The sequence below is a fragment of the Anoplolepis gracilipes genome, chromosome 5 (genome assembly GCF_047496725.1).
Source record: "Anoplolepis gracilipes chromosome 5, ASM4749672v1, whole genome shotgun sequence".
Lineage (NCBI taxonomy): Eukaryota > Metazoa > Arthropoda > Insecta > Hymenoptera > Formicidae > Anoplolepis > Anoplolepis gracilipes.
Genome location: NC_132974.1, coordinates 4,621,556 through 4,638,324, shown reverse-complemented (window position 1 = coordinate 4,638,324; position 16,769 = coordinate 4,621,556). Strand labels below are relative to the sequence as shown.

Genomic DNA, 16,769 nt, shown 5'->3' with positions numbered 1-16,769 from the left:
CGATTCTTCTTCACGAAAGAAAGTTCTCGCTCGATCTCGAATTGCATTTGCATAGGTTGCACGTAATCTAACTTTGCTTTTCGCTTAACGCTAATGCAGTCCGCACGTCAATATCTTCAAAATTCTAATGCTGATTACATTCGAGGAGTATATTTATGTGATCAAGTTTTTTAGAAATAAAAATTCTCTATTTATACGTGAACGCGCGTACAAATATGTGTACATTATTAACAAATCCTCATTCCTTGAGAATGACGATGAATATTCTAAAGTGCCATAAGTGCCCAACTCGCAATTTGTAATATTTGTATTCCTATCGAGCTACCAGAACCATACTTGTCAAATCTTGTTTTATTTAAAGAAAGTATTAAAAATTATGGGTTAAATAACCATAACCTGCACTTATGTTAGTTGTTGATAAAAAAGAACTTTCTTCATATCCATATAATATATCGTAACCAAGATTACGAGAAGGGAAAAAGTTGCTGTATTGCAAAATCATTCGCGTTTACTCAATCAAAACTGGGTCTTGCACGCAATGTAATGTCAATCTAATTGTAAGTCGAAAAAGCAGAATGATTGAAAGAACAAGTAAATATATTTTCGAATCTTTTCGAGACTTTGGTACTTTCGCGGAATAAAAAGTGCCGGCAAAAATCAACGTGGCTCGGCTTGGCTCGACTCGGCGCGTTTCGTGGAACGGTCGCCCCTCGTGCAATTTGCATTTTCCTCTGCTCGGCGAAAAGGAACGCCTGCTTCACCGATGATACTCGCACTCCATGTTCGACGCGGCCGATCTCTACGATAGGGATATTTAAATTTATTGCCTTATCGAAACTTTCACTTATTCGAAGATAATCGAATAATTAGCTAACATTTCCTTCTGCAACACATTATGCAATTTCGATTGTAATAAAAATATCCATATTAATGAAACATTGATGCGATTTAATATGTAGAATATTCACATTAATACAATAAAAATGTTTGGACATGAGTAATATTTTAATTGTAACTACATATTTTGAGATGTCGAAAGATTTTAGAAAAGCAAGAAATATACAGAATAATATAATAAGAATAATTATTGTTCGCAAGAAATTAACATTTCAAACTCAATAACGTTAAAATTACGTTAAATACACGAAAAGATTGAATCAAGGATCAATTTTTATTTAGCGGATGCCAAACGCGATTTTATGCGAGGGTTCAGTTTTATAGCAAACGACGATGATGACAAGGGGAACATCGACGACATCGGAAGGCGACATTGTTATCTCGGCTACTATTGCGATGTGTGAGACACGATAATGAACCAATAAAAATACAAATTTTCTGAGGCACACCGAAAGGAGGTACTTACCGCGCGGATATGATTGATGTAGTAGAACGCCCACCGAAATACAACGACGCGTTTCGCCGGCCGTTAAAATTGATGGCCGTATATAATTTACGAAATCAACAAGCCGTGACGCGTGCAATACCGGGGTATATACGCGCGGCACGAGTGTGTGCTTTGTATGTGCTTAATCCCTACTTACTTGCCGCGAAAACCCTTTTATTTCTCGCCATCCTGGGCCTCTCTTTCTCCCAGGTCGTTGCCACGGGGCCGTAGGCAGCGAGACGACGAAGATAGTGGTGGGCGACGGCGCCAGTGCCGCCTTTTTAATTCCCCGTACCCTCGTCCCTTGTCCCCCCTTCGTCCATCGCGTCCTTCGATTTTTACGTTCGATCTGCGCGTTGCCGGTTGCACTAATTAAAATTCCCCTCCCGCTTTTTGCCAAGCATGAATCTCACCTAAACCAAACCGCGATGTTGCACAAGACAGATCAAATGAGATGAAAAGTCAAAAGACATCTAAAGAAAGTTTAAAGGATTCTTTTGTATCTTTGCATAATTTTAAGAGGACTCGCAATTTCTCAAAACGCAATAATAACACTGCACAGAAAGAACCTAACACGTGTGGTCATTAGTGCATATATATAAAAAAAAAACTTTTTTAATACAAAATTATACACGTTCGAATAAGATTGTAGAGAATAGAAAATGACATATAACTGTAATCAACACTATCGTAAGGATCTCTATTCAGGCAAACCTGTGATTCTCCGCAATCTTAATGCGATCGAATCGCGTGTATTTTTTTTTGTTTACAGTGGAAATGGCAAACTCGCTAGCTGGGCAGCTATCGTCGGTTTCCTGGTGATGATGTCTCTAGACGTTGGCCTAGGTTAAAGACGTCGTCCACAAAGTAGTCATAGCGCGTCCACGCTTTTGTGAACGTGTAAAAATTATGTGGTAGCGGTAACGAGTGTTTGCAATCGCGAAGGCATGTCTCCTCGACTCGCGTTTTCCATTGGACAATAGTGCCTTTTGTCGAAAGAGTCGAAAATTAAGTGCTAGAGCGAATGTTTCCTATCCTGATCCATCTCTTTTGATTCGTCGAAACGCACTCTTTTATCCTTAAGACTCAGGAGAATCGAATAAGAATGAAAGACGCTATATTTCCAATCAGGTTCGTGATTCATACGTATTTCCATTCAAGACGTATTTCCATTATTCCTGACGTATTAACCGCGAGACAGAATTTAACCTAACGTAAGAAATTATTATAATGTTACTAAACACTCTTTTTATTACAGTAATTACCAAATTTCCATTATCGTTACTACACAAATACATGTGTGAGAGAGACGAAATCACTTTATTGTAACATTATATTTATACAATATTAAAAACCAAATTTACCGAAGCTATCATTATCATATACTAGTTTAAATTTCGGTAAAATATTGATTAAGCCGAAGATATTGGAGATTGCATTTTAATCTTGAGTTTGTTATGATTCGATGTTCGATTAATGTGCTAGCAAAAGTTAAGTTGTTTAATTGCTCAAAATAAAGATATTTTCTTAAACTGAAATATTTTCTATTTTCTTAGAATTTATTTCATTTTAAAAACGTCTTCCCCTGTATCTAGTCTTCTGCGATTCCAAAAATCGAGTAGACTCGAAAACATACAACAGTCTAACGGATTGAACTTAAAATCGAACATCGAATTTTGTCTTTCAGGATTACCAAGACGATTGTAAAATCAATGCAATCGCAAAAAATTGTCTAGTTATCGAGTAGATAAAGCAATTGAAACAATGTGCAGCGTCAAGAACTATCGAAAGGAACTAACTTTCTCAAATTATTATTCCTTTTTTTATCGACAATATAATATCAATAATAGATATTTTACAAAGATATAAATGAGAACATTAATTTTTTATCACATATTTAAACATATTTTTTGTATATCTAAATATCTTATGACAATTTCCAATTAATGGAATTAATTGATGCATTAATGTGGATTATTTATTGATTTCCTATAAAATACAATCTATTATTTTTGTGTGTTTTTTTTATATATCTCATTATATAATTGCAATTTTTAATTTTTTTCATGTTATATTGTGCTATTAAATGGAACCGCAATATTTGTTATGCAATATTTTTAAAGACTATTATCCATCGGTGTTATTTAGTGCTCCAATAATACAAACATGTACTTGTATTATTACTCGGCCAAGTTACTGAGTAATGTTAATATACGAAATTTTTATTGCAGATTTTTCTCTCATTAGAGAATTAATTTGTTTTTAAATCATTCGTTTACATATCCGACTGATTGTCGTAATTCTTTAATGAATTTTTTAATGAAAGACTATTGTCGCAAATTTGTCTTTTTCTGAAACAAAAGTTTCTAAAAAAGAATAAATTTCGTAATGTTTTTCGTGCGCATGATACATGTATATGCAATCATTATTTAGATTTCTCATACCTGAAAGGTATAAACTTGTACACATTTATTGTTATAACGTGACCTTTTTAATCACAGAGTGCGCGTACAATGCAACTTCATTCTTATAATGATATAGCATTTACCCTGCAACACGTAACGAGGTTACTGCCATATCCGTTAACATAAGAACAGGCCACTTCGCAAAATCCACGTGATATTGTCCTTTTCCTTAAAAGAAAAATTTTTTTTAACTTTTAAAAAGTTTAACTTTTTTATATTTCAATTTTAGTAACGATATAACGCTTGTATTTACTATTGATACAAGGCATGTATCACATATTATAGCATGAAACATATATGTTCCAGTTGTTATTCCATGATTTGAAAGTAAAAGGAAGAAATGATGTAAATATATATAAATTACATCAAGATATATTAAGTTTATCATTTTATCTTTTTCTTGCAGGATGTTGATTTTTCTCATTCCATCAGAAATTATATATAAGTATATTGTTTATGTTATACTTTATATATAATTTGTTCTCAATATTAGGAATATTATACACGAGTATAATATTCCTTTTTTATTAAAGCAATCGTCGCAAGTCGGCATTCGATTAATATTTTGTGACACGCGTATTTTCGCAATAATTAAAAAATAGATCAATCATTGATGTCTGGTTCTTAACGCTGTACATTTAAAATATAAAGACTATATTTTGATACACTGTCGATAGACTAATAAAGTAAAATATTAGGAATAAATATGCGAATGTGCCGACACTTAGTATGTATAAAAAAAAAGCCATGACGTAAAAAGGCAAATCTTTGTCATGGATCCAAAGTAATAGCGAAACTTTTTGGCGCAATCAAGAATTAGTCCCAAACCATAAGAAGTAATATACTTGCCAATATTAATATCGGTGCTCCGATAAGACAATTTTATTTTTCTTAATTACTTGGGGATCAATTTTTGATTGACACTTTTTTCCATGCTATCGCTATTACATGCGCAATGTTACATCTTGTTTACATTGTGCTTAGAATTTCTCTTACTTTAGTTTCGTTAGATTGACCGTCTGGTTTTATGGATGTCGAGAAGCATCTTTTACAGATAATTTTAATTAATGTCGCAATGATTTGATACCCACTGCCGCTTTATGTATTTATTGAAATTAATCCTAGCATTGTTTTTATAATATTGATGCTTATTGATGATAGTAATTTATAAGACCAAATAAGATTGTCAATTTCGAAGTCAATTAGACTTTTTTCTAAAGAATTTTTCTTATCGTTGTGAATGATCACCGATAGATCTTCTCGATGATCCTCGATCCGGACAATCAGTACAATTACTACTATTCAAAGAGTATACCACCGACACTGGTTTATATTAAACCAGTGCGAACAAGCATCAGCCAAAGCTTCGATGATAGAAGCGAGAATCGTTTCGATCAACGTTGATGGTACAACATTGCGTTGATTACGACATATGCGCGAGCGGTGCTTTAGCGAAATATATCTTTCGTAATAAATCATGTAATTACGCGGATCATGTGATTATATCATATTGTACTTTTAGATATAGTACCTACAGTCAATTGTAAAATTTTTGCAGACATATTCGTGTAAATTGCTAAAATTTATGACTGCTTTATTAATTTGGCGTTTATTACCTTGATTGCACAAGGAATTTATATATCAGTGAAAATGATAACATTAATTAAAAGATATCATGAATAGTATTATGGGCTCCCGACAGACACGATCGCGTGACTAATTTTCTTTTCATTTTTATAATTGGAAAACTGAAACTATTGTGAATGTTATGAATATTTTTTTCGATTAAATTACGTGCCTTCGTAACTTAATTAGTATTATTCATTTAAATAGGAATATATTAAGTATTTGAAAAATTAACGAGGCGACGATGTAATTATTGTTTACTTGTTATCTCGTAAAGATTAAATTGACAGTTCGTCCCGAAATCTTTACATCTTACGTATTCAAGACATGTTCATCGCGAATTCAAATTTGTTGCGGTGTAATGGTTTACAACGATGTACAATAAAAATAGTACATTAAAATATACGTATGTAATATAAGATACACACATCCACTCCATTTCTTTTTCTTTAAAATTAGCCTGTGAATTATTTGTACCAATAATATTAGAAACGTATCGTGTAATAATCTCCTCTTTGCTTTACCTGAGAACAGTAGAATAGAATTTTTTAATATCATTATTCTATTCTATTTTATTTAATTATATTAACGCTAGTATTAATGCAAATGTTCTTTTGTGTTTCTAGAGAGAAAGATTTTGGAGTAATAACATCTTTGTAAGAAAAGAGAAGAACTGTGATTCGAATATAATAGATGGTATTACACTAGAAAAGAACACTTGTCGTACGAGCAGATGCATCGATGGTAAGTTACCCGAGTTCTCTCCTTGACTTTCAGACGCGGTAAAGTGTCGGTGCGGCTCGGCTCAGCTCGGCTCGGTTCGACTCGGCACAGCGCATCTTCTCGCTTCGTGTCTCTCATCGGAGTTGCATAACCCGAGGAGAATCGAGACATGAATGGAGCCGAGCAGTGCGCGACAAGGACGGCTGCATCGCCAGCTCGATTTCCCGGTGCAACGAGTGCGAGCGCGCGGTAGGTAGGTAGGTAGTATAAGTGGTAGGGCGCACTGATCGCGAGAGGTATGCCAGTTCGAGAACAGTGGCGGATTTAGGAATAAATTGGCAGGAAAAAGCAGATTAGTTCTCAGAAGCAAGAATATGTTTTCGATAAGACATAGTAATTGCACGTATATGTGGACTTGATAAAACTGTATAATTGTTGTTGATGACACTGATTGAAAATTTAATAATAAAATTCTGTAGAGCAAAAAATTCGCAAAGGTCAACAATTGTTAGACTGGTTTAATATTTTGTTTTTTTTAACTATATATAGTTTCTTTTCTATTTGTTCCACCGGTTTTTCCCACATCAAATATAAAAATAAAAAGCACAGGGAATAGATGTAAAAAAAATATGGGGAGTCTCAACGAGGGATGGTCTCGAATTAACGTACTTAGAGCAGTATGTGTGAATCCGCCACTGTTCAGTGCGAGGCTGACATGAGAACGAAAGAGAAAGAGATAAGGAGGAAAGGAGAGAGGAAACAAGCGGCACAGAGCGAACAGAAATGACGCAGTAGTCGGTAGAGTCCGACAGAAGTGGTGAGAGTGAGAGAAACAAAGAGAAGGCATTCCCGGTGGAACGACGACGTCCGTTTTCACGAGAGGGATATATGTATAGAGAAGTACATTCGCGCGTGCAACAGCGGAGAAGCGGCGCGCATCTGCCATCCCGCTCGCTCACGAAGGGAGCGGATAAAGATGGAAGCGGCCGGTCGTAGTAGAGGAACACGAACCGTGTTCCTCTCCACGTAGAGAGGAAGGGGGACGAAAAATTCCAGCGAGCAAAGTACGGACGCGAAGATGCGAATGCGTCCGCGCGCGGCGAGCGCTTGGAATGCGAGGGGTGTGCGCGAGAAAGAGAAATAAACTCTCTCTTTCTCTCTCTTTGTCTCTCTATCTATCTGTCTACTCCTTATTTTAAAAAATTAACCTTGAAGTAATATGCAATGGAATATAACTTGTTAAAAAGATACGAGTACAGGAATATATATATATATATATATATATATATACCGATATAATATCGATTAAAATGGAAAAGCAAAGATTAAAGTTAATTTAGAGATTAAATTAATAGTACTTGATTGCACAAGAGATCTATACATCAATAAAAATCAAATAATATGTTAATTAAAAAAAACTTAATCGTGAATATTATACAGTACGTGATCACGTTGGCGGGACAGAAATAATACGATGAAAAAATATAGGTAAGAGAAAATAGATTAAGAAAACAGGAAGGAGACGGAAAAAGGATGGTCGTCAGTGGTGCAGTAATCGGCCTAGCTAAAGAGGGTGATCACGTGGTTGGTACGGCGGCGATGCGCGTACGATCTAGAAACGGGATGAAGTAGAGAGGCGAGAGAGAGGGGCGAAAAACGGCAACGGTAGGAGGGTGGGAGGCAGGGTGCAGTGCGTTGCATAGGAAAGCCGGGACACCGGCGCTGCACCCGACAGCAGTCTCACAATACGCTTTGCCCTGCGCGCCGCAGCTGATATATTCGGTGCACGGCGCACGTGTAACGCGGTTCGATGACAAATCTCTCTTTTTCTTTCTGTCCATTTATATCTGTCTCTCTTTCTCTCTTTCTCTCTCTCTCTCTCTCTCTCTCTCTCTCTCTCTCTCTCTCTCTCTCTCTCTCTCTTTCTCTCTCTCTCTCTCTCTCTCCGTCGCTATAATGACGTTTGGTGATGACAGTGTGTTGTTATTATTGTTGTTGTTATCCTGTGTTGCACAGCATATATCTTACTGCACTTATCGATTTTATTAACGCGATTGACTTTCGTGTTTTTATTATGACCGCAACATTTTGGTGAAATCTTTATATTCAATGCACTGTTATTTAGTGCTAAATGTGATCCAATTTTCGTCATTTGCTTTACGCCGGTGATAAATGTCACGTTGAATCACGCGAGGAATCAAGAAAGTCAATTTGGACTAAACGCCTAACGCAGTGAATGCAAATTTTAACTCGCTACAATTGTAATCTATAACGTTAAATTACCGTCGAAAAACAAGTCGCGAATACTCTTGAGTTAATTCGATATCTCCGGATTTCCCTGACAATTTACTTCAAGTCGTACGAGAACTTTACTGCCTATACGGATACGTCGATTTAGGAAATAACTAGCAGAATCGTGGTTCGCTGCGCGTCGATACGCAAGGGTGCGTTCTAAAACGAAACTCGGTTCTCGCAAACATCTACCCTAGAACATTGTCCTTTCCCTTAATTCACGTTTTGTCCAACATCGCTCATGCTTCGTCCAGCTAATGTAGATTTACTTGATTATTATATAATTTTTCGCTATATTCGTATTAACATTTCATACTAATCTGTACGATGCTTATTATTGCATTTTTTATCCTTCTTAATGACACGTATTTACATCATTCTACAAAAAACATCACATTCTTCTATTATAAAAAAATTTAGACAATATTTATAAATATATTTTTTCAATAAAATATCATTTTTTATATTTATATATAAATCTGATTTTCAAAATGTAAATATACTACAATGGAAGAATTAATTTGTTGAAAAACTTGCAAAATTTATCAGAGGTTAAAGAGTCTTTCTTCATGTTTTCGCTAAATGTATATTTTATTCAACAAAAAAACTACCAATAATTTTTCAATAAAATAATTGGTATAAGAAAAATCATAAGTCTTGTCCAATAATGAAAATAAAAATTACCAAGGACTTGAGTTGAATTCTGGGATAATAAATTGCCTTTAAAACGCGATTAACTTGATGTGACAACGTGTAGCAGGATCTTTTGATTCTAATAATCATTTCCATCATTCCCACTTACTCTAACAAACTTCTCACATAAAGGAATTGCTGATATCCATTACCGGAAGTTGTAAGAAGGTACTAATTGTATAATGATATCCGACGTTAAATTGCTATTAATCTTATGTTAGCACCAAAAATAATGAAATCGACAATACGGGATAAATGAATTTTTGTTCACAAGACTCGGAGAAATTGGACAATATAACGTAAGTATACAACATTGTTTTATTATAATATAATAATTTGCGCGCGCGTTTCATTAAAACTAAAATTATTATTATTACCTGTTCTAGATTATATGCAAAGTTTAAATTGATGTAATTATGATGACAATGTAAAACAATTTCTGCAAACAAACAAATAATTTTGTTTATTAAATACTAAATCTCCAAAATATGCATCTAAAGCATGTTCTTGATACATTTCAAATTTGATTTTTTAAATATTTTTTTAATTCCTTATATTTAGTTTTAAATGTTTAATCTAAGTTTTAATAATCGTTAATAATATTTACGGTTACAGCATCTATACTGAAACGTGCTATGCTTTTTTTGATCTATATTTATTGTGACATATGTTCTGCCTGTTGTGCAGCAACTTGTTATAAATTCCTTCAGACATTTTTTTTCATGAATTTTTCCGTTTAAAAAGTGTTATAAAAGATTGACTTATGACCACTTTCTCTCTGTTTTAAATACATTGTACTAATAAATTGAGAACACAGGATGGTCAGCGTTATCTGTGTTTATCATAAAAAATGATTGACAGAGATATATAATGAAATAATAAAACGTATTTTTAAATGCCTCTTATTTATATCGACATAACTATTTTTATACTTCATCAACGAAATAAAATTCTTAAAATTATTATTATATTATTAGACTATTATTAAATTATTTCATTTAAATTTAAATATAAATTTCAAAAATTAATTTTCAAAGGAGCATAAATATAATTTATACTCATAATTATCAATCTCATTTATTTGATCTATGAGAATAATTAGTTCATTAAAAAGCAAATAATATCAATCTATTTAATCTAAATTAAATAATACTATAATACTATTAATTATAATTATTTTACACATATTGTTATTATTATTAAGTTATATTTATATATTGTAATCATTTTTAAAAATATATTTGTCACGAATTTTCTCTGTAATTATATTAAAAAATAGATAAAACATACTTGCTCACATTTTTATTTAATTAAGGTTTTTTAAAAATACGTTTTAGAAAAATTGCACTGTGAATAAATTTTAGGGACACACTTCGGGAATATCTTTCACAATGTATTATAAAAATATTTAAATATATATATATATATATATATATATATATATATATATATATATATATATATATATATATGTATATACCTTTATTCTCTAAAGCAAAAATATCTCGCAGATGATTTCTACAAGCCTGATCGAGATTGTATTGTATATTATAAACTAATATTATTTTGTTAATATATCTCATATTATATTGTTGTAAAATAAAAAATTCACATAATCAAAATTATTTTCAGATTCTTCGGGAATCAATCCCGTTATTGTTCTTGGCTTGTCATAGATCTTATAGCATAGCCAAGCATACTTTGGCGGTTTTATTGCATTCCTTCGCAACTTCTATAAATATCGCATTTTGTTCTACTCGACAGAATAGATTTTATTAATGATACTTCGAATTACATATGTATAAATACGACATGCTAAAGAATGAAGAAAGGCTTCTTAATCTTTCAAAATATAAATTAATTTATTATCAATATAATGTTAACGTAAGCATTTTACGAGATGATAATTATATATTCTTTTCTTTAATAAATATATATATGTATATTTTATTGTCTACAATGAAATTGCTTTGCGTAAAACTATAAAGTAATTTCTATGGAAAATCATTCAGCAAAAGTGCGCGGCCTATAAATTAACTTCTCATATAACGAGTCGTTCCCTCGTTTTGCGATGGTATTCGGTACATATACGAAGCTTCCATATACGTGTATGCGTTTTATGCCGACAAGCGCGTGTGGGTTTATATATAGAAATAGCAGCAGCGGAACAGCACCGGAAGCGAAGGAGTTCCGCCCAAGCCTGTAGGGTCACCGCACTTTGAGAGGCATAATTCAAGACCGCGCGTATACTTGACGAAATTTTAATGTTTTTTTGGACATTAGGGAAGAACTGCAGGGCTTAACTAGGACAAAAGTTAATAAATCTAACACATTTCGAGATTCATGAATTTGCGCATGATATTGTACAAGGCACGTTAGCCTTTTAAAATATAAAATTAATAATTAATTTGTGAATTAAGGATTTATTTTGTAGAATTAAAATTTTTATTTTCATGAATTTTTGTGTACTCGGAGTCACTATAAAATTTTCGTATAAGCTAATAATTACGATTTCGAGCTAAAATTCTACAGAGCGCATCTATACTTTGACTTGCAAATTAATTATTAATTTGAAAAGGCTTTGTGCAATGTCATGAATCTTGCGAAATTTTATATATTATATATTTAATATTATATTTATTAACTTTTGACGTAATTGATTCGTGTAGTTCTTTCTTAAAGATCACAAGGACTATTGAATTTAAAATTTGAAGAATAATATTTTTTTTATATAAATGTTATTTCAATAAGATCTACATACGACATATTAAGCATGTTGATAAAAAGTGATCAAATAAAAAAAAGAGTTTACAAATGTACCAAAAATTCATAATTTTGAAGTTTAAAGACTTTTTTGGTTTCTTATTATATTTTATTCTATAATTAAATCATTTTTCAAAGAATTTTATGAAAAATTTAACTTCAATTTCTTAATGAAAAACTTGACATTTGAAAAAATGAGAAACTCCCTTGGTGTTTAATTGAGCAAAAAAATGCTGAAAAATATTTACATATATACTTTTTATAAACAAAAAACAAAAGTTGTATTTTATCATTTTTTATTGAGAAAACCGTTGCGATGACATTTTAATTTTGTATTAAATAATTATGAAGAGAAATAAAATTTTGATGTCGTGAACCGAGTGCGATGCTATGACAAGAGAATGGGAAATCGCGCAATCCATCCCACGGTTTATAGAGCGCGGTAGAGAGAAAGACAGAGAGAGAGAGAGACAGAGGCGCGTTAACTCTCTGCTTTTATTGCTACCGGCAGCGCATCCTCCGACGCTGCACATCCGAGCCAACCGGAAGCCGATACGGAGCGTTCGTTTCGAAGGCGCGTATTAACGTCTTCTCGCGAGGGTGTGTATGTAAGAAAAAGCGGGCGAAGCTGTCTGTCCTGTCGTTAACGCGCGCGCGCAGGCGTTTCCTCGCGAAACGCGTGACTTTATGAATGAAACTACTACGCGCACAGATAGCGTGCGTGCGTGCGTGCGCGCGCGATTTCTACGCGACGAGACGATAATACGCGCACGCATTTACTCGCTCGCTCTACGTAGGAAGGAAGTCGCGGCAGCGTAAATACTGTCCTTTTTGATACGTCAACGCGGAACGGCCGCGTTGGACAGTACTTGCCCGACAGGATGCCGCATTCAAGGAAGTGTAACTCGGTCCGCACGAGCACCGCCGTCCGCACCAGAGGTACCTTTAATCGCGATGTATCGTACATTATTCATCGTTTAATTAAATACCTTCAAATTCTTGGCGATTCTTAATGAGGCCATCGAGGTCAGTTGGGTGGATGGCTCGAGGAGGAACGAGAAGGGAGACCTCTCTTTTTGTTATCGTTATTTAGATTAATTTTTTGTTTCGATGAAGAGATAGACTTCAGTCTTAGAAATGCAAGTACGTGTGTTCTTCCTTCTCGAAATTATCAACGAAATTTCAAACGAGTAATATATATTAAAAATTCTCAATCTTTTTTTTTTTTCAATTTACATTATTACATATGTTTCATTTAAAAAATCCCGAACGTACATTACAATCCGGAAGTCTTGAAATTATTAAGTTAATATAAAGCGAAATATATTTTCGTCACGGAATTAAAATTGACACCTCGTAGTCTTTAATATCGAACCCTTCGACGCGACTATTTTCGGTTACGACTTATTCATCGGCGCGGCATTTCTGCTCCCGGCGAAACTCGGCGTACGCCCGTCCATTATTTTAAGACTACTACGATACTCTCGCGAAAACGCTTCTCAATACCATCGAAGCTTAGATCCGTCTCACATCTCCTGTTTATTATTCATCACGAGCTTGCCCAGTGCATCGTATCGAAACAGGCACGTTCCAACTCGTCCGACAATGCCATCCGGCGTAAGTTAGCCACGTCCGATCACATTCTAGACCGACGACTGGCGGCTCTATTTCTAAATCTACTTCTATTCTCTATTTCCACATGACGGCGTCGCCGCGACGAGTTTATACGTCTGCGATATTTCGAGGAAACGGTCACAAGATGCTCACCACATTTGCAGGATGACCCGCGATGCAAATGAAACACTTTAAACTCTTCGGAATTCCTAAGGCTTAATCGCCAAAATGTTTCATGTCGGATATATATAACAAAAGAAAGAAAAATTGCAATACAAACATTTCGTCAGGATATATTTTATAAAAGATTTTGTCCTAATATTTGTGAATAATTTTTTACTCAAAATTGAAATTCGGACATTCTCTATAGACTTCCGTCACTTTATATATGATTCTGCTTTTTCTATCGCACATCCTGAATTTTCTCGTTGCGACGCGATTCCATCGCGCGAGGAAGACTAAATTGCTCGTTTGCGCTAATACACTTGATATCGTTTAATAGGCTGTTATGAGGAATCGTCGAGTACGGACGAAATAATATTCTACGCTTCTCGGCAGAAATTCTTTGTACAATCGAATCTCTTTCTCTTACATATTTGATATTTCTTAACTTTATTACTCCATCTTGAATTAATTTGTTTTATTTTTAACCCATTTTTAGAAAATTATAGATTTTTTAAATCTTGCAACTTCCAATGTTGCATCAATAGTTTTAAATAAATAATTTTGATGAGCTATTTTACATTATTTTTAAGTTATAATATTTCAATGTGCGTTGTACGGAACAATTTTTTTACATCGATAAATTCTTTTCGAGAAAGTAATTGATAAAATAACACGTAATTAAAATTTAATTTACAACCTGGCTTTTTAATTACGCGGCAATTTCATTTTTCTTTTATTTTTATTTTTACTTTCTATACAAACCAATTATATTAAGAGGCCAATTGGATTAGCGTTGGTTAGACAATTATCTATCTAGAGCACATAGTATTGGATCAATATGAATCTCATATTATATCTTATTAAACATTTCCTGCTTCTGTTTCCTACTTTCTTGCCAAACATTAATTTACGATCGGACTGTAACTAGATATACTTTCTTCGATATACATTATTCTACTAGGTCAGCAACGATCGATACAAGGCTTTGTCCAATATTAACTCTCATCTAATTGATCATGTTTTTATTAACCATAAAACCGCTGTATTTTAAAACAAAAATTATACCACAAAACATTAAAAACTCCCTCTTTTTTTATTCATTATTTCACTGCATATTTTTATAGATTTTACTACATGAATAAGCGCAGTTTAGATTAGCGAGTGATTGCAAAAGTGGTTGCAAACAACGACCCACGAATATATCAGACTTGCACGAACATGGATTATTTCGGCTTTTCGTGGATTTTAATCTGACAACGATATATCGTTAACGTTGCGAACATCCGCGTGAAACATTTCCTCGAGAATGTAATCGCATTCGATCGAACAATTAGCAACGCGATCTGGCGTGGCCATTAAACATCGGCGCTTTCCACGTGAACATCACGCGGCTCTGTGAATCCGTTGTAAGGATGCCAATACAACCGTGATAGACATAATCGCGTGTTATTGCGTGCGACTGCGTCTAAATACGCAGTATGAAACGATGGGCGTCGAACATCAGCACGCGGGTTTCTGTAAAATTTTACGTGTTCGCGTTTCCGTGAACACGCACAAAAAGATGATCTTCGATATGCGAAGAAACATAAAAAAAACCGTACGAAACGCATGAATATGAATACTCTTTTACATAGATTAAATTTTTATATTTTTCTAAACAAGAAAATCCCGTAAATTTTGCCTTTTTAACACACGTTCTATTTTTCATGTTTTTCTTTCGCATCGATGATAAATTTGTATACATATATCATTGCTTATCGTTTCTGCGCATTAAACGCAGCAATGGCCGCATTTTTTTTTTTAAATTTAGCTTTTTCATAATTCATGAACTCGCCATGGCTGATGCTCACTCGGGCCGAAACTCACCTCGACATTAACGCAAATCGTATTTCATTGACCCAGCATTTCAATTGTTTTGTCATTTGTAATACGGCATACTATTTGTGTACTTCTAAAGATACTCCAAGGTAAAATTCGACCGATTCGGACTGGTTTCAATAAACTTAATATTACGTATTGTTTTTTAAATTGAGATACGATACGATAATAATTAATTGCATAAGAATTCAATATATATACGAGTCAATTACAAAAAGACAATTGTAAGAACATTATTATATATTTTTTACTAATTTCTCAAATACATATATCTCGTGTTTGGACGTCATCATTAAATGAGAGAAAAGTCACATTTAGAGAATTAATCATATTTAAAATTAAATCTAGGACGCAATTGCGGACGCTTTTGTCGTTACTTAGCTATTTCTAGCGCTCGAGAAAGTTCTTGGAGAAGAAATAAGAGCGACGGCCATTTCGCGAAACCATTTCGAAAGCTTGCCACACTGCGTGCCAGGAGAAGGCGCCATATGAATTTTGACGACAAAAATTTAATAGCTCGCGCATGTTAGTGTTAGTTAATACATAGTTGAAGAAAGAGTACCATTTTTGCTTTGCTCTTTCATGCATTAAATCAGCATGTTAAAAACACTGGCATTTGCAACATACACTTAAAAAATTCCCTTGAAAAGCTATATATTTTTATTACGTTATTATAATGTGAACTCAATTATATATACTTATAATTTTTAGTATTTTTATGTAATCTTTGATGATTAATTTCTATTATTTCATAATTAAAATTTAACGTTTGTTAAAAAATTCTGACAACGTAATACTGTTTTATTTGTGGCTTGCTTATTTAAATAATCATGATAATAAATAATGTATCTCAGAATTTTTCGTTTTATATAATTCATAAAGTTGTTATGAAAGGAATTTATTACGGATCGATATAAAGTTCTGCATCATTACATAGCTCATTTACTCTGATATATTAGTGTGTAAAATGGACATTTAAATTGTACACCGTAGTTGTTAGTATTCTCGTTGAGAAATACATGTCGTTTCGAGACGAAATAGCAAATGTTTATAAACGTTGCGTACCATCAGACGTGCAACTTTACACATATTTCAAAGTATTGCGTTTTAATAAAACGATATTTCTTGTATTAAAGCTGGAACTAGAAATAAAAAAAAAACACAAA

General features: G+C 33.6%; 1 protein-coding gene across 2 annotated transcripts in view; it reads left to right on the top strand.

The window, feature by feature from the left end:
- The window catches only part of Zip48c (Zinc/iron regulated transporter-related protein 48C), a 33,114-nt gene extending 27,214 nt beyond the window's left edge, over positions 1-5,900 (top strand). For both annotated transcript variants that reach the window (XM_072893365.1, XM_072893364.1), the window contains exon 6: positions 2,157-5,900. In XM_072893365.1, the coding sequence (XP_072749466.1) occupies positions 2,157-2,235 (79 nt within the window). In that variant the 3' untranslated portion in view covers positions 2,236-5,900. The remainder of the gene's footprint in view (positions 1-2,156) is intronic.
- The last annotated feature ends 10,869 nt before the right edge of the window (positions 5,901-16,769 follow it).